Raw genomic sequence first — 19,815 nt, forward strand, 5'->3', positions numbered from 1 at the left:
GAGGGAAAGGTACGAGTACGGACTTTACGGAGGAGGTTGGTAGAGGCCCTGAGGGACTCGAGGCAATATGCCGTTGGCCGACTTACATAGCATAGTATAGAAATAGCACGGCCACCTTGCAACTGAAACGCAAGGACCCATGGATGGATACCTTACCTTACCTACCTGCCATGTATGCACATACATACAGTAGTTATTAGTAGGTAGTTCTTGTTTACAGCGGGATAGCTCGAGATCACGCTAACTCTAACTCACTGCTTCAAACGTGGCCAGACCTGGTATGTAGCAAGAACGTGCAGAAATCAACACAAGACCCTGAATACATATGTATGTATGTATGTATGTATGTATGTAGGTAGACAGGCAGGTAGGCAGGCAGGCAAGTAGGCAGGCTTAAGGCTTAGGGCTTACCTTGGATTTGCATCTAGGTTTCTATTCGTATGTATCTGGTCAAAGAGGAAGCTTCAAGCATGTCAACATTATGTACATAGCTAACATAGTGTACACGCCCCATGCATGATGTGAACACGCGTACAACCCCCTTAGTTTATTATTTTTTTGGTGTTTAAATCAAGTATTCGGAGATCTGATATGTACGTGTATATTAACCTACAGTAGTATATTCGATATTTTGAGATTACAAAGTTGATCGTCGAGGGATTATGCAGCTGTGGAAGCTAACTTGGGCTAGAACAATATCGGAATTTCCTCAAGCCATTAATAATAATTGCAGTGCCGAAGACAGCGGTGTACTATGATCATGGATGTATTAAATATATGTATGTATGTATGTATGTACCTATTGGCACGTTGGCATTTGCGCCTTGATTGGACGATCGTTGAGTCAAGACGGTATGGCTTTGTTTAGTAAACGCCAATAAGCTTGATTGTCGTCGAATTTGAGGTCTTCGTTTTTTCCTCGCTACCAGAGTGACGGGTGAGACTAGGTACTCGAACTTGGCCTTGGCCTGTGGGGAATCAAATAGCCGAAAGAGATAGGTCCCAATTGATGTGACCCCCAATACACTACGTACCTAGGTAGGCCGGTAGGTCGGTAGACTGGTAGGCACTATGGCTACTATGGTAGGCTTGTCATTGAACGAATCGATTGGTATTAGGCATTAGTTTAGTTAGGTAGGCATTTTCAATAGCGCCTGGGAACTTGACCACTGGGTTCGAGATGGATCTAAGATCTCAAACCCCCCGACTCGAGGGGGCCTTGTCGTTTGGGATTTCCTCATGCGTCTCTATTTTGTCTATTTCATCGTCATAACCTGATAGGTTAGTAGGGGGTGGGTGGGTAAGGGGGAGTAAGGTAGATCACCACATGCACATATCAACTGTGTTGTCGCTTTTCCCTCCCGTAACTCTTTGAATCCTACGAGGGATGAATGTTCAATGAATGCCCAAAGGGCGCAACATACATACCTACATGTACCATGACTACATAAATAATTCATACATCCATGGATAAGTACTTACATAGTAACTATGTAGTGGTAAATTGTAATATGTAAATATCTATATTATGTATGTAGTAGGTAGGTATCCATGTGTATACAAAGTACTTAATATGGTGAGATGCACGTAAGATTCGACCGCCTACCTAGTGTACATATGTATATGTATATGTATATGTATATGTATGTACATAATAGCATGTTGTTTGGAGTACACAGCACATGGCTGCTAGGTATGATGAATTGGAAAAGTTCTAGAGGGAAGGTTGAGTCGACTTGGTATTATGGGAAAAGAAAATCGGGCTTGTCTGACCGGGATTCTGGCGGGGATACCGCATGGACGTTGTGGTTGAATGCGGAATAGTGTGATGAATGCGGAAATATAGCCGAGACTTGGGAGAGGGTCATGGCTCGACCGAGGCCCATCTGTCCAGTACCTACGTACTTGTGGGATGAGATGGCCTAGACTTAAGGGGGTTAGGTAGAGAATATCCACGAGATGTTCACAGATGGACTGGATGTATGTAATATTGGAAGACTGGAGCTATGCGGTAATGTGATGATGATGATGGTGATGATGATGTATTGTGAGCGTATAATGCTTGGCTACCTAACTACATACATACCTAGGCACATATGCAGTACGGGATAATTATAATAAAATAGATCTTGGATACCGACTGATGTAGATGTTGGTGGGTGTTGACATACTACACAATTCTGTGTGTGCTACTAGTATTCCATGAAACATTATTCAATAAACCGTTGGAAGATGGAACTGACGATAGTTACTATGCATGTATGTCGGTAGGGCCATTGTAGGTCACTCACCCATGTCTGTACATACATGATTACATATATATGTACTCGACTGTTGCGGCTACCTAGATTAGATTAAATCATTGCGTGTGTATTATGTAGGTTTGGGATGGGATACCTTGTAGGTCGAGACCTTGGTATGTATTATTGTAATGAAACATACATACACGTACATACGCATGCGTGTAGGTAGGTATTTACTTGATACTAGGTATACATATGTAGCATCATACTACATAGTCTGTCGTCTGTAGTATGTACCTAACAGGTATTATATCATATTATATTCTCTGCAGGCGGCTGGCGTGAGAGCCCAGCTTCCTTTAGACTGTTACACTAACCACTCTGCAGCTTGGACAGTGTCCACTTGGACCATCTTGGCGAGTCTGGGGACCACCGTGGCGGTTACTAGGGTACAAACTAGCTTTTCGACCACGTGAACACTGGCTGAGGTGGCTCTGCAGATGAATGTGGGAGGGGTGTGGATGGGATGTGGGAAGGGGGGGGGGGGGGGGGAGGAAATGGGGTAGGGGTGGACGAGGTTTGTGATGGATGGTTCCAAAGAACAGACCCTGCCTTTTGCATACCTGACAGGTAATAATTTGGCCGACAATGCCCGCATCGTCCGCAACCAATCCACCTTGAGAGGAGGGAGCCGCTATCGTACGGTCCCTAGGAATTGCCCGATATCTTCGCCAAAGGGGGAAAAAAAAAGGGAGGGAGATATGTATTTCGCATATGCTTACGGGCCAAGGGCGGGATGCCGACGTACTCGGTACTCGTACACACTAAACCAGTATTCGTATATCACTCGTATTCTGGGCTGGTAAAGCACCGACGTCGATATGTAAAGGGCCAAGCTCTGGCCAAGCGGAAGCGGGCTGAGCTCAACACAACACATCAAAGTCGGGGTCATCCTCCGAACGTCCATCCATCACATGCCCTCGCCCTTCAACGCCCTTTCGATGTACGGGTTATTACGGATCATGTATACAAAGCTGATGGCGCTGTACATCTGCGCGCCCATCGCCTTCCCAGGAGGATGGCGGTGTGCAAGAGAGTGGAGAGAAAATCACTGGACACTCGGTAAAGTTCGAAGGCAACAACAGCACACATCCGACAACATTCGTGTGCAGAACGCAGAACGCAGAACGCAGAACGCAGAAGGAAGTAAAGTTACTCGTTCCAAACGGGGGTACATATATGCATCAGCGGGCAGGGCGAAAGGATGTTTATGTATGCTATATAGTACATGCCGTATATACCGTACACATCATACCTTACCTACCTACCTAGTCAGTAGCTACCGCATGATAAAATGATATATGATAGAATCTTATCGCATGTCGTTGAAATACGGCTACGCCGTCGCGTCTGGGCATGAATGATCTCTGTTTAGCCTCGATCCGACTGCGCAGCATGGGAGGAATTTGGATTCAACGCTTGCTTAGTTCATTCCAGAGATTCGGGTCACCAAAGATCTGACAATGTCTGGCGCCATAAAATAGGTACAGTACATAACCTACTGACATATCACCTTAGACCCTTAGCGGGAAATCTTTCTGGGGAACCATGCCGGGGGGGTGTTCATGTTGAGATGCGTTTGCTATTATGTACTAATAAATATATATGTAAGAATATATATTTTATTTATTTATTTATTTAAATATATCTATAGTTATTTATTGCTTGACTGAAATAGAAAATAGACGCAACGGTGACACAAACCTGAAATTCTCTTGAGACTGCGACGCCACATGCAACATACCTAGGCAAGCTGTGAGGTATGCATGTGTATGTAGGACAGCTTGGATATAGTTGATAACTGACCGACGACCTATGGATATGAGGCAAAAAAATTGTACATCGTGGCGAAGTCCCGCAGGCTTTCTTCGATGCTTTTACTGGAAGCTGAATTCGATATTCATTTCCTCCTTCTTCAATACTCGCTCGGTCTTTGTCCAATGCGCTCCTTGATGTCTCGTACACTCCGAATACCGATGTGCCGAAAGACAGCACGGATTGTAAGTGGCTGGAGAGCTTCAAATCAAAGGCGGTAGGTAGCCTATCTAGTAGCTACCTGATAGTTGTTAGGCAATGGTAGGTATGTCACATCGCGGGACTTCTTAGTTAGGGGTAAGATGGGGTACCAACGGCGTGGGAGATCATATAGCAACCCTGAAAGACTATGATGAATACTATGGCAGACGTATGTAAGTAAGTACCTACTTATTTAGTAGGTAATATGTAGTACATCCTTACAGATACTACATAGACCTACATACATCGTAGCATCTACGTGCATACATACATACATACATACATAGTATGTGGTATTATAGCTGCCCAGGTATGGATACTTTGGATAACCTACCTTACATCAAAGTAACATACACATGGAAATGGATCTTTCAAAATTCGGTTCATTATACAATGTGGCAGCTATGTGATAATTCACCTCACTCTTCAGTGGATCGCGGAATAATCACTCCTCACGCAGCAGGAATATCACCGACTACAATTCCACTCCCAATGACTAGGTCTACTGTACGTAATGTCGGTGGTATTGCAAGTCATCCTACTATGTAAAGGCAAGATGCCCATTTGCAATCTCGTCAGCTCACACTTCTGGTGGGTCATCCACGCTCCACGTCGGGATTTGTAGACGGCATATGGTCGCACTATAGAGCTGAATACATAGTTAGTAAACAGTAGGTAGGAATCTGCATACACACACACACACACACACACACACACACACCCAGATAGACATGAAAAAAAAAAACTCTTTCGCCAGACACACAATTCTCTAATTAGTCAGATAATTACTCGTTCCACAATGGGGAGGGTCGGCCTTTTTTTCTAAACCGGAATATTGTACCCGGTCGGTTCTTTTATGGGTTCACCGGATGTATCTACGTTTACATACTTTGTGTGGATATACAATCTCGTTAATTGATATGTAATCGAGGTTGATGTTATTGACATTGCATAGTAAAGGTAGGCTATCTGAAATAGTACTAGGTTAGGTACATAGGTATGTAGGGCCATTGTAGGCATAACAGCTCCAGAAGGCTGAATCTCGACAGATCGCTCAAGAAGTTATCTTCTTGCCTGGCCATGATTCGGACTTATGCGCTTCGAAGCTCTCCAAGTATCTTAGTTAGAAAAGTGTGGACGTTCCAGAACGGTCGCAGATTCTCCAATGTATGGTACCAAGTATCTTTCGGTACAGTTTTCCTGCGAGGGAGTTAGTACGGTCATACTGGGCATATTGGGGTCACTTCTTTACATGGTTCCATGCACCATTCCCAGTGTCCACCCATGACCGATAAATAATGGCACGCATTATCACCGCTTCATGCCACGCGAGTCTGTCATGCTTGATTACTCACCCATTGGAGGCGCCTCTCACTAATATCACCTTTTTCTATGTATTCCAGGTTGGTACTAGGTATGTATGTAGCTAGCCCTGTAGACGTTAAGGAGGGAACTCCGCCTATCGCGTTACAAATATCACCATGAGCTTCCGCCGCTCAACTACATAATTGGACAAATGCTAATTAGCCCAATAACAAAACCAAGACCAAGACCAAGACCAAGATGAAGCATGTTGGGGGCTGAAAGAGAGTTTAGAAATAATACACAATGCTGAACGGGTTGAATGCTGAACGGGTTGATGGAGGCCGAATGTATCACAAACACTTACGAGCGTCATTATACATAAGTTACATACATACATACCTACATACATACCTACATACATATTCGCTGCTTGATCGTTCGGAAAATTCAAACCTGAAATCAGGACATATATGTATCTGTGGTAAACTGTGTGTCTCTAACCCTGCGAATCAGATGTGCAGCGACCAACCGCTCGGATCCGAACTTAAGTTTATTCTGTGTCTGTACCAAGATTTCCCTTCCTTTTTTTTTTTTTTTTTTTTTTTTTGCTCCTTGTGTCTCTTACGCAGTACAAAAATTTGACTGCCCACCCACTTTGACGATCCTCGGTGCCTCCAATATCATCACCATCGCGGCATGTCCAAGGAGTCCGAGCTCATACTGTGGTCCCAATATCTGTCCACAAAAAGGTGGACCTAAGATGCAAGCTGTGGGTTCTGAATCCGAACATTAGTTCATTTCCATCTTTCCTAGGCCCCGCAGCTACTATGCCTAGCTCCATTACGCAGTTTGTAGCATCGTGATGTTATTGTTATGACGAAGCCTACGGGTTCCCCTCCCCCCGGTCTCATCCTACCATAGTATGTTCCCGGAGCCCATTATGGCGACCGAGACCCGATGGTGAACTTGATTGATATGCTTATAATGAGGGTTTCCCCCGGCGCAGCACCGATTGATTACGGTACTGGCATCGTGTATCACAGGGGGGCGGGAAATTCGGCGGCATCGGCTCAGAGTGTCCGGCCAGTCAAGTTGTATCTCTAGGCAGGCAAAGCGGTAGGCAAGCAATAATTCGTGAAACTGTAGAGCACAAAGTGGTCGGTCACCCCACGTTAGGAAGACGATCTAGGTAATAAGCATTGGATCCGCTATAGAAAGACCTGACGGTCTATCTACCGAAGGCAAGATCCAGCACTCAAGCTACCTACATACGTACATATATACATACATACCATAATAGTACATACATATGTACATACATACGATCAGGGCTGTCAGGATAATGCCGGGGGTCAAGAGAACATAGACTAAACCCATGCTCAGCATCATGTCCCTATCCCGGCTCGTCTGGAACGTGCTTGGATTAGGGATGTCGAGGAGTTTACATAATGATAGTATAATAGTCCTCTTAAGGAATCAGGATAGTGAGCGATCTTAGTAGCACCACCGGAGGGGCCAGATGGCCATGACTCTTTGCTGGAGACTTCTTGTTGGAGTCTTGGGGGGGAAGGGAAGAAGAATGACCCACAGTCCTTCAATGCAATCCGATTGCACGTTATGTATGCATCGAAACATGCCCCTTCGCATCGACTCTTGACTCTTGGAAACGCAGGGATTCCCACGTCTTGGTTTGAGTATCGTCGATGTGGACTTCTTTTTTAATGGAAACCTCGTGAGAAGTCTGGAGCCTGGGCGAGAAAAAAAAAAAAAAAAAAAGGCCCGGGATACCTCCTCACCTTGGCTCCATTTACAAGATGATGATGTTGTATCATAGTATTGTAATTTTGGAGGTCGGGCGTGTATATACAGTATGAATTTTGTTTTGCTTGCGTATGTAATCCCAATCTCAGATGAGATGATAACTTTTTTTTGTAAAAAAAAAAATTTGTTTGAGCGAGTAAAACTTACCAAGAAACCTGGACAGACGGCGCAAAACGGAGGACTCAAAAGTATCCACCTTGCATAAGAGGGCAAAGTATACCATCCATGGTACATGGGATTTCCTTTCCAAGCTGTTCACTATGCATGTACCTGGTAGGTAATGAAGATGATCAGGGATTGGCACTGCGACTAGCTTATCAGGGATGCTGGTTCTTTTGTGAGTGGCAGAGTGGTTCCGCCGCCTCCCATGGGTGCGGTGTACGTACCTACTAGTCCTGTATCTAACTATGTACCTGCTACCAACATTGAACACTACACCGCCTTAGCCTCCCCACAATAGACCGTCGACTTTTTAAAACCTCGACCGTACATGAAGGTTTATCTACTTAGGTACATATGTAGGATGTACCTTCTATATGTAGATACCTAGGTATTTAACATACTTAGCATTGCTGAAGTTATTTTACGCTTTTGAATTTGCGGGTGGCATGTGTGTCGTTCTTAGTAGATGCATGTGGCTTTAATGCGCCTGATATGTTTTTTACGAGTACCAGGTAAGCGGTTGTAATGTAAGCAAAACTAAATAAGCAGTCGCGGTTCTCTGTTGTAATATATTGTTGTAGTGTAGCAGAGAAAGAAGAGGCTAGAGGCGAGGGGCTGATGGAGGAGTAGGGAGAGTGGGGTTTCCAATATTCAGCTTTGCTACTAATGTACCTAGGTACTTATGTTGAGGTAAATCTGCCAAGCCGTACGGAGGGAAAAAAAATATGTAGATAACGAAGGGGGAGTTTTGCCCATAGTGGATTCTGGTGGAGATGAATGCGGCGATTTTTCACAGAAAAAAAAAATAAAGTAATAGAGTTTGCTGGTTACGATTTTGAGTGTTCATTCGAGTAGCGGCCCGAGGAAAAGGTAAGGATGGGTGTAAGATTTCTAAACACTCGTATACATAGTAATTGTAACACTTACTTAACAGTCTTGATAATATGTACTAAGTTGTAAATTGCTAGTTAGCACTATAAGCAACGAAGAAAGAAAGAACATTACACACATGTGTAGAAAGAAAGAAGGCAGCCCTGGAGGAAACTGTACGTATTGGTAGGAATAAAGAAATGAAAATAAAAAATGAAATAAAATAACTACCTAATTATTACAAACTTACTGTATGTAGTACCAAAAACTGTATTCTATATCCCACTTTCTCCCAGTTTCTTGTCGTTTGTCTATTGCTGGTAACTGCAATCGGGTCTTAATTGGCTAGATCTCCCGGGGCTTCCCAGAAAAAAAAAACACACACACACACAGTACAGTACAGAAGGGAGGTACCTATCTGCGCATAGTACACAGAACGCAATGCCCAAAAGAAAAAAAAATTCAAATAATTCAAGCAGTCAATAAATCTCTCCGAATCTTCCATTCTTCTCCAACCTTTAAAAACATAAAACACACATTATTATCAAACCCAGCCATTCAATCATCCAGGCATTCTTCTATGCTGGTTCGGCAATCACGTCGTACATTCAAATCATCCCTCCACGCGTGTCTAAGCAGCACTGCAGCGTCGTGCCTCGAGCTTGCATCCCATCTGCATATAAAAATTCACCATCTTTCCCATCCCCTCGGCACTAACTCTCACTAAGCCCAATCTAAACCTGCTTAAGTCTGGACGCGAATCGCTTGAGTTCAGACTAAAGTTTGCCATTTGGCGCACCACGCAAATTCTGTCGTCACTGGGCCCCTAAACCGTGACTTGTCACTAGTCCGATCGCCAAAAGGCGAGGCACTGCGCGCTACCTGAACACCACAACTGCACGTCACCGCCTTAGGCTGGCGATCGTGTGTAGGTTGTCGACTGACTAAAATAACCAACAACTTACTTACCTCACTACACTATAACACCACAACACTACAACACTACAACACTACAACTCTACAACTACACTACATTACACTACCCTACTTTCTTATACTTTACCACTACTGCTGCTGCCCTTGCCGCTGCCGCCACTACTACGGCCACCATTTCCCTGGTATTCCCTACTAGTATCGCTGGTGTATCTGGTATCTGGTATTTGGTATCTCATTGATACTTACCGTATCTGACCTAATCACTTACGTGACTTACCCTTACCTACCTGGTCCTGGAGTCGCGTGTTCAAAAGGGAAATAATAAAAAAACCGTTAGGTCTACTTACGCAACATCGGTTCGGCACATTCAAGGTTATTTTATTATTCTCTTACATGGATTCTTTCCATACGCTCATACGTAATATTTCAAACACGTCTCGACACGCCCGACTCAGCATTGGGAAATAAAAACAAAGAGTCAGTCTAGCCGGCCTCGGGTTCTTCTAGCGGCTCCCAAGCTTCGACATTCCGAAAAATCTAGCATCGCGCCGGTCTAAACTCTCTTCTGGGGCCCCTGCCACCAATAGCAACCCTTGGTATCTCTGACAAGACGCTAAGGTCTCGCGGTCTAGACAAATTTAGGGATCGCTTGATTATCTACATAGCCCTCACCCATTTTTTACTTCCGACTATTTTAGTGAGCTATCTCTACTAGAGTAACCCTCTCTCCACCTCGGGTTAGCCGTCAAACTCGGGTCAGCCACCGTACAAGGGGGGCCTTTCAAGGGAAAACCAGATCGCATCCTGTGCTAGATCGCGCGCAGTACTTGACTTTTTTTTTTTCCCTCCCTCACTCCCTTCTAAAGGTGTGACTTCTTGTCTATATCGACAGCTGGCGGGAGCAACAGGTACTCTGTTGTGTGTGTGGTACTTGCACTATTTGTTGGTGTCCGCGGTCTAAAAAGACGAACTCTAAAACGACCCTGGTCCCAATCCGCTTTCTTGCGACCCCATCTACGGCGGAACCGCGACTCTCAGTAGCGCTGCTCCGTATCTAAGTATCACTTCTCCCAGCTAGCCTATCTCCAGCAACAACCTGGTGGCTGTTATCAAACTGCGGGCTAGTGGATCTGGTGAACAGACTATTTCATCTCTAGAGGTTGGCACGAACTAAGAAGATCTACGCTATCTTCTCTTGGATCAGTATCCCGCCGATGACCAAATAGCCGCCAACAAATACGCCAGTGCAGCCGCAGCTTGTGTCCCTTGGTGCAACTCTATCCTTCTTCTCCCTCTCCTTACCCAAGTAGTACCATATCGATCCAAGACACCGTTCCCTACTACCCTGCTTTGAAGTTGAGACTGGTTTGAGGACTAAAAATCCCGGGCCGTTCACTTTCACCTCGTTCCTGGCAGTAGTAGTATGCGCTTGGTGTTAACGCGTCAGCCCCGAAGGCGATCGTGAACAATCACGCACCACTACCTCCCATATTTCGAGTACCAAACTTGGGAATCAGAGTCCGGGACCGACCCTCGGGACTCCCCTATACGACGTCGATAGCTTCATGGAACGGAGCGTTCCCGAATATTCGCAGTCAGGTTTGCCATCGCCCTATCCAAGCGCCTACGGGGACTCTCAGTCTGAAGCTTCCTCTGCAGATCACGCATCTGCTGCACAATACCACGGCAACCAGGAAGCGCGAGGAACCAACTATCCTACGTCTGCGACGCCGACTTCTGATTACGGAGCTTTCCCGCATTCTGCGAGATCAACTGGTTCTTTTCCAGAGCATAGTCTCCGTCAGTACCATCCAGCGAGCAACCACGGCGGCAGCAGCGGAGGTATGGCGCAAACACCAACAAGTCCGTCTATGCCTATGCAAGATGGGCGCAACCATCAATCCCAGCAAGTCAAATCTGACAGCGATGTACCCATAGATCCTTCCATCGCGGCGCCCAGCCCTACGTACGCCCCCCCAAACCAATACTCGCCCTACGCGCCGCCCCCGCAAGACATGTCGCACAACTACCCTCAGAGCGCCGGCAGCCTCTACGCGCAGCCTCGACCCGACTGGGCAAACTACGGGCATCCAGGCGCGCCAGTCCCCCACCCCCATTCAGTATACCCTCATACTCCGACATCAGCGCCCCCGGGCCGACCAACTCAGGTAGGTAATCTCTCTTCCTTCATGATAACACCATGTGTGTAGACCGCGAGAAATCGTGCGAGCTGTACCGGATTCCACGAGGTGATCAGGTGGAAAGGATATCTCCGATGCGCGAGGGCGTTTCCGGAACATGCTAATCGAGACGGGCGTTTTATTGTTTCACCTTATTATATACATGTGGAGTAGCTGATTTGATTGACAGTATGGTGCGCAGCAGGTATACTCATTTGTACCAATTCCTGGAGCACAGCAACACAAGCGGCCTCGGCGACGATACGAAGAAATCGAGCGCATGTATAAATGTGGTTGGAATGGCTGTGAGAAGGCCTACGGTACTTTAAACCATCTAAACGCGCATGTTACCATGCAAAGTCATGGCCAAAAACGAACCCCGGAAGGTAAGGTTATAGCTAAATATTTCCCCTTTTTTCTTTTTGATTTTCTCCCTGGAGGCGGGAGCATTTTAACGACGCATAAACGAAGCATAAAGATGTCTAAAAATTCACATTGTTTGCTTTGGGCTTGCACTAAAAAATAGTCGAACCCCCGCTTTGCTAGTCGAGGATCGGGGAGCAGGACACTGCTTGTCTAGGCGTTCGCCGGACTGCATGGTGGTTTGGGACCTAGCTTTGTGCTAGACAAGGGGCACCACATCCCTGCATGACACATTTATAGGATTTGTTACATGGACATTTTGCTAACGAAGATATTTGTTATAGAATTCAAGGAAATTCGAAAGGAATGGAAGGCCCGCAAGAAGGAGGAGGATGCTGCAAGGAAGGCTGCTGAGGACGCTGAGCGCCAACGTCATGCTGCGGCGGCGGCAGCGGCACAAGCTCAGAACGGAGGCGACCCGCAAGGCGGTGATTCAGGCCAGGCACCTTCATCGTACACGGCCAGCCGTCAAGTTCAGCTACCGCCTATCGGTTACCAGCCCAGTCAATATCCTGCCCCCCCGTCGGCTACTGTACCGCAGCAGCAACTGCCAGAGTACAGCCCTACGGGTCACATGTATTCTGGGTACCAACAACCGCAATCGCCGTATGGACCGCAAAACCAGAACTTGTATAGTTCGCGAGAATGAGGAGGGCAACCCTAACCAGACAGAGATGCTCCGTCAAGCAATTCAGTCGACTAGCCATAAGCAACAAACCCTATCTCGCTAACATAACTTATCGGGATGGGCCGAACTCGTTCTCGTTTTTCTAACATTACTTTTTTTTCATGGAATGGAATTTGAAAAGGTTTATAAAGCTGCGGCATCACGCCTGGTGTACGATATGCAGTGATTTCCCTCCGCAACCCAAAAACAAACAAATCCTCCCTTAGCCATCTGATCCTATTGATTCAACGAGGGTAGACTTCTGGGATGATGGGGTTACTGGCACGACAGTATCGCATTCATGAGTTTACCCGAGTGAAATCACGTGGATGATTTGGAGCATACGCATTCTAACGACCAAACATTGATTTTTTCTCGCATATAGCATTGGGGCCGCGCGCAGGAGGTTGGGGGGTGAGCCTTGCATTTCGGTTGGGTGTCTGGGCAGGCAGGTGTGACATAATGGATTCGAGCTTCTAGGCTCTGAGTGTTCATTCATAGCGCGGATCTGGTATTGTTTTTGTCTTTTCTCCCCCCCAGAAAGGCCTACTAAGGTACTTTGGTAGTTACGAGGCCTTGTGAATGGGGAATTTACCTTTTTTCACGGCGCAGGTTTTTCCCTCGGTGTGGTGGTGGCTCTTCTTCTCTTTCACATATTTTTTGTCGTCCGTATGTACTTGGCGGTGAGGCAATTGTCTTTTCCTCCTCCTCCTCCTTCTTGTGGGTGTGGAAAGGGATGCATTCGGCCTCGCTTAGCATTAGGTATTAGCATCCTACGGGATTATGAAGATGACCGGTCTGAGATAATCTTTCGTTTTGTCTCTGGTACCGCGATAATAATCAAAATCAGTGTATGATGCCGAAGTTCCTTATCTGGAGATTCTAGCCCTCCTTGTATTTTTTGTCATTTTCATTTTCATTTTCTATTTCTTATGAATCTTGTCTTTTTTTTGGTCTATTTTGATTGTATCAACTAGTTGTGATTATGCTTTTCTTGGTGATATTACAGCCATGAAAAACTACATAAAATACCTATATATATATACGAAAACATTGGAGACGGATAGTGTTTGATATGTCAATATTTGCAAACGGCAAGGCTGTCTTTGAACCAGGTCGCTCACTAGCTAACCAAAGTAAAAGCTACTTTACCGTACTCTCGTTAGCACGATTCCCGAGGATCTGGATTGTTACCACCATCACCCATGCATCTCCAAAGTGCAGACAGTAGAAGGGTTCTTTTTTTAAAAAAAGAAAAAAAAAGAATAAGGGGAAGGGGAGGGGAGGGGGGGGGGACACACTCTAAATTAGAGTGCCTTAGTCCCTTGTGCGACCACAGGCCACGAGGTATCCATGTGTGGAAGGTAAATGTCGGCGCATTGTTGACGGGAAGGCTGTGGGCTCGATCCAGGCTTTAAGCAGTATTTTAGGTAGCTACATGTGGTTACTAGGTGGGTTGATAGGGGGTAGGGTAAGGTAAGCTTAGATAGGGTGGATTATGTATGTAGGTAGGTAGTAGGGTAAGGAAACATGACCACGGGTTCGGGAATTTTATTTTGGTGTGGTTACACATACATACATTACGTGCTAACCTAGAACATTGGAAGTATGTATGTATGTATGTATGTATGTACCATAAATATGCTAAACTGATACCCTCTTCGTGACACCGAACATGCAACTAAGAGCAAGCAAGGTACCCTTCTAGTACCTAGTAGTATGTATGTAGTACCAGCCTAGATATTAGAATGGTAATACAGAACCATAATAGCCAGTTAGTAGCAAGGCTAACACGAAACTTCCCCAATGGGTTAACCTACTGTTATGTGCTTGGGGCGGATTGCAGATATTATATCGAGCTAACCTTCTCTCACTAGGACGAAGTGAAGTTGCTTTAGAGTATTTTCTAGAATAGTTCTTGGAAACTCTGGAAAGCTCCAAAGGGGTGAAGTCATTTGTGGGCCTTGGAGGCTACACGTACTCCATCAATAACAACATTGAACATTGAACTTGCTATGTACATAGGTATTAACTATGAGGGAACATTGAAGGTTCAAGTTGTGTATATGTACCTAACCTAGTAGGCTCTGGGTCTCAAACTTAAGGGGGCTTACTTACGCCATGTACAATTCGGACAAACAAGAACCGAACAGACCTTCTCCAAACCCTCCCCCGCATAGTAAACACTAAGGAGTAAGTACCTACCTACCTACCTACCTGCTTACAGTATGTACACATGTTCATAAAAGCCTAAAAGATAAAAAAGGAAGCAAAAAGCGATTACCTAGCGATTACCTAGCGATTACCCTTTTGTTATATGCAGTTAGATGGTTTAGGTAGATTCCGCACTTGCTTGCGTTGGTGAGGGTGTGTATGTGTGTGGAAGACAGCGGGCGGGCTAGACAAGGGGCTCTTTCTTACACTACCAGGTAATGCAAGTTTAGCACACACACACACACACGCACCGTTGGAGCTTGGAACCGCTTACCTACATACATACATATCTCATGTATGATGTATGTGTCTTCCCGTAGCTAGCCAGCCAGCCACTGCAGCGGGCCGCAAAAAGGTTCCAAGGTTACCATGGTTCCATAAGATGGTTCCATGAGGGAGCTGGAGGCTTGACGTGCTTCTTAGCTTAGGGGGGTCGCACATAGTCGCACATGTATTGCTTATTTTTGTATACTTACATCCAGTGTACATGATGTACATTAGTAGGTAGGTACCTACTACTAGTACTACTTACCTACTTACATTAATACCTAGTACCAAGATACTGACATATGTATGTGTAGGTAGTCACCGGGGCAACGACAATTAGATATTAATTAATTAATTGACCTACCTAGGTACATATCTGGACCTCTATCCTCTTGATATCACCAATATCATCACCCTCGGCACAACAAGCTAGCCAATTGACGTCTGATGCTGATCGAAAGAGCGACGTGGCAGAGTAGAATTGGGGGAACAGTCACTTTTCACATTATCATATTTATTGGTATAGTTACACCTGTCGAACCGACCGCACCGTCTTCCTTCACGATGATGACATTTGATACGGCAGCGATACGACGACGACTGTATTTGAGGTGTTGAGATGTTGAGGTGTTGAGGTGTTGATGTAGGCGGGATAGGCGATGGAGGGGTAGGTGCTACATGATATGACGTATGCCTACTATGGCATGTAAATGGGAAGCTACTACATGTAATACCTACTACATAGTATCTATCATATACCGTGTTCCCGAAGCCTCCAGGGTTCCTTCCAGTCATACCTATCAACGTCATTCTGTTTCAGGAAGGACCCTGAAAATCACCAGTTTTCCTTCAAATGCTCTGATGTTTCCTTTTGATTAAAAATTTAACCTTTTTTTTTTTTTTTTTTTTTTTTTTTCATGATCATGGACTTCGAGTAAAATTAACATTAGAGTATCAGTACAATAGAAGCTACTAACGATGACGGCTACTATACTTTCTTCCATCCCGAATGTAGACCCACATAGCATCAAGTCGAGGCCGGGTAATTGTGGGGTAACGGTTGAGATCTATCCACCTCCAACTCCCGATCGCTTGTCCTCCCAAATGATACCAAACCAGAACTCTTCAAATTTGCATCCCATTAAAGCAGCCAAATCAGTCGAGGACCTTCCTGCCATTGGCGCTTTGCCCTTTGGCTCTTTACGAGTCAACCGACCTACAGATACAGAAGATCCTCCTATAGAAAATCCTACTAAAGATCCTGCAAAACATCCTACCAATATCGCTATGGAGTTATCGCCAGCGGCGACGGAATCCGGAGGATATGCTTCCCCCACCGGTGGCGATGTCCTCATTCTAGATGATTTACCCGCGAACTTCACCGTCGGATGTGACACCATGTCCTTCTCGACGAAAACACCCTTCCCGGGCTTTCGCGACATTCCACCCGGCACCCATCTTGTATGGGTGGCCCCCTCCGAATTGACATCTACGCGGAGCGCATACTGGATCATCACCCCCAGGAGAGCAGAGAAAGAACGTGCGGAGGTTTACGTCAAGCAGTGGGACAAATTCAACGAGGTCTTGAGCGATCCCGCCAGCCAAGCCGAGGAGAGATTTCAAAGGGAGAGGCTAGAGCAGATCTATAGCAACCTTTCGCCTTATAAATTACAAGCAGCCACGTCGGGAGCACTCCTGCCGCCACCAAACCAAGAAGCCGACAATCTTCCATCCTTCTTGAGCAACGACACAATCTGGTCTCAGCTTACGTCGACGATAGACGCCGACCTGCTCAACCGAATCACGGGCAAGGTGCAGAGAAGCTGGCCAGTCACCACTTTAGATCGCATAGCTGGCGAGACAACCATGGCTGAAGAAGCGCGCCTCTACGCCAGCGACAAATCAGAACTTCGCTTCATGTTCCCCATGAACAAACCCCTCATCAGTCCGACAGCCGAAGGTCGCGAACGGACACGGCAAGCTTTAGACCCTACCCAATTCGTTCTCGACACGCTCGAAAACACCAATAACGACAGCGAAAATAGCTCCATAGATAACCGGCGACCCTCAGACCTAGTCGGCGAGCTCTCCTTCGCCTTCCTAACCGGCATGCACCTCGGAAACTTCTCCTGCCTAGAGCAATGGTGGTTCTACGCCACCAAGCTCGTCTTCCGCACCTTCGACCTCGCCACCTCCCGCCCCCAGCTCGCCCTGCACCTCATCCAGACCTTCCACGCCCAGCTCGTCTACAACGACCGCCACCTCGAGGGCGACATCCTCGAGATGATGCCCAGCAACGCCAAGGCCCTGCAAAAGGCCCTCGTGACCTACAAGGCCCGCCTCAACGAGTCCCTCCTCGCCCTCGGCGACCGCATCGCCCCCGACCAGCAGGCCGTCGGCGCCGCCTTCGCCTCCCTCGAGTCCTGGCTCTGGCGCCTCGGCTGGGATCTGCGGGGACAGTATCTCCGCTCCGGCACCCTCATGCTCGAGGACGGCGAGGTCGTCGAGGCCGAGCTCTCCGATTTCGAGGACGAGGATGAGCGCGGCGACTTTGCGCCCGTCGTTGTCGAGCTGGACCCTGGTGGCAGGGAGGCTGGCTTGGTTTCGTGGGATGGGTGATGAGGACGAGGACGAGGACGAGGATAAAGACGTTGACGAAGACGTAGGCGAATACGAGTACGAGGAAACAAAAATATCCTCGTGATATGCTCGCTGTAACACCTACCTAATCTAATCTAATCTAATCTAATCTAATCTAATCTAATCTATAGACAACCCATTTTCTAGGTTCGTCTGTGTATTCTGTATTATGTTTGTAATACGTAGGTAGACAGCTTTTATGAAGTATATACCCCAGGCACCTGCCTGCCTGCCTGCCTGCCTGCCTGCCTGCCTGCCTACCGCTTATACATAGTAGTTCTTCATGGGTAGGTACTGGCTTTAATGGATACCTAGATGCCATCATCTAGTGTAATGTTGACTGGGGTTATGGGGTTCTAGTTGGGGTCCATTCCGTGTCTGGATGGCTAGATAGGTATACAACAACGCGTAGTTATGCTATCATGTTGATCACGAGTATTCCTCATAACAAATATGCGAGGGAGGAGAATATGGGAGGAGAGTCCATCCTATGCTTAATTTAGAGTCACTTAAGGGGGGTATCACGAGACAATAGTCAAGTACTCGATGGAGAAAGCTGTCCCCTGGACGCCTCACTTTCAACGAGCATACCCGGCTACTTTGGAGTCATTAATGGGGTCATTAAGAGGATAACTTTTGTTTTAGAAAAGTTTTGTTGTTTCATTCGCCTAATCCCTTTACAACCAGGCCATGCAAATGCATAATAAGCGAGAAGGCACCCATAGAGATATAGCCCTCGCGAAGGAATTTATTCCCTGTTCTCAAGACTCCAGAGGTCCGACCACCGCCATAGCCGTCCTGATTTGTTGCAAAAAGGAGAAGAGGGCCAGGGCAAAACCCGTTCCGTGTCTCTTGAATTGACCGCATTTTTCTTTCCATTCCATGTCGTCGAACTTCCCCAATAGAGAGAGACCGGTGGTTTGTTTTCCTTCCCTCTCCCCCAAACCATCGCCTGTTTCCGCGCACCGAATATCCCAAACCGCCAAAGCCCGGAAAGGCTTTAACGGTAAGACTTTTGGTATCTGGCGCGGGCACCGGGACCACCGAACTTCTTGGGCTCGCAGCGACGGTTGTCGGCAACGAGGAGGGTTCGGTCGTACTGGACGAGAGCTTGCTTTAGGTGGTTCTTGCTGTGCTCGTCGACGAACTTCTGGTAGTAGGCGATCAGGGCCTTGGCGATGGCCTGACGGACGGCGTAAACCTGGGAAGTGTGACCACCACCGGTGACACGGACGCGGATGTCGACATTGGCGAACTTGTCAAGGCCAACGATCAAAAGAGGTTCGTAGACCTAAGGATCTTGTTAGTTTCTGTTTAATGTTTCCATGTCTTTTTTATGTAGATAATTGATATTGTTTTTCGCGTAGCGCGTAACGGGCAACCAGAGCATAGAACGTTCGAAAGACAATAATCGGTTTATGATGATGAATATGATGATGATTGAAGGGATTGGTGGTTGTATTCGTAAATGGAATAGAATATTCGTTTCGTACCTTGAATCGCAGAACCTCGGGCTGAACGAGGGATAACGGTCGGCCGTTGACCTTGATGAGACCTTGACCGGACTAAGAGTAGAGGATGAATTTGTCAGTATTTCATTCTTCAATAACATGGACATCGAGATCAACATCCATCTTGTCCATTCCAAACTGGTATCTCCTCCCTCCCCCCCAAAATATCATACATCGCAAGGGACTACTAGGGTTAACTAACCTTGCAGTGGGCGACAGCAGTAGCCGTCTTCTTCTTGCCGAAGCACTGGACGCTTTGGGAAGACATGGTTGCGGATTTGTCTTTGTGGAGATTTTAAAGGTGGTGTTGAAGGGATTCGCAACCGGGAATTGACGTGACTTGACTTTGGTCAGAAAGATTTTGTTGAATTGGGTCGGGAGTTGAATTTTGGCAGGTACTTTTGCCGAAAATGCTCGAAAAAGGGTTTGTGCCCTCCAAATACGCTAATGCCCGTTTGGGAAGATGGTGGGACAGCCGAAGAATTCCCGGTGGAGACAAG

General features: G+C 46.5%; 2 protein-coding genes across 2 annotated transcripts; one reads left to right on the forward strand and one right to left on the reverse strand.

Moving 5' to 3' along the window:
• The first annotated feature begins 16,042 nt into the window (after positions 1-16,042).
• On the forward strand, positions 16,043-17,932 carry GGS25DRAFT_477260 (uncharacterized protein). Its single transcript, XM_049259835.1, has one exon. It carries the CDS (start codon positions 16,143-16,145, stop codon positions 17,781-17,783), a length of 1,641 nt encoding a protein of 546 aa, XP_049120388.1. The 5' UTR covers positions 16,043-16,142; the 3' UTR covers positions 17,784-17,932.
• Positions 17,933-18,108: 176 nt separating this feature from the next.
• GGS25DRAFT_477262 (40S ribosomal protein S16) lies at positions 18,109-19,780 on the reverse strand. Its single transcript, XM_049259836.1, has 3 exons — positions 19,518-19,780; positions 19,298-19,369; positions 18,109-19,095 (listed from the first exon to the last, which is right to left on the reverse strand). The coding sequence occupies exons 1-3, from the start codon at positions 19,581-19,583 to the stop codon at positions 18,805-18,807; spliced, it is 429 nt and encodes a 142-aa protein (XP_049120389.1). The 5' UTR covers positions 19,584-19,780; the 3' UTR covers positions 18,109-18,804.
• Positions 19,781-19,815: the final 35 nt, after the last annotated feature.

This window comes from Hypoxylon fragiforme (genome assembly GCF_022984875.1).
Source record: "Hypoxylon fragiforme strain CBS 206.31 chromosome Unknown GGS25scaffold_2, whole genome shotgun sequence".
NCBI lineage: Eukaryota > Fungi > Ascomycota > Sordariomycetes > Xylariales > Hypoxylaceae > Hypoxylon > Hypoxylon fragiforme.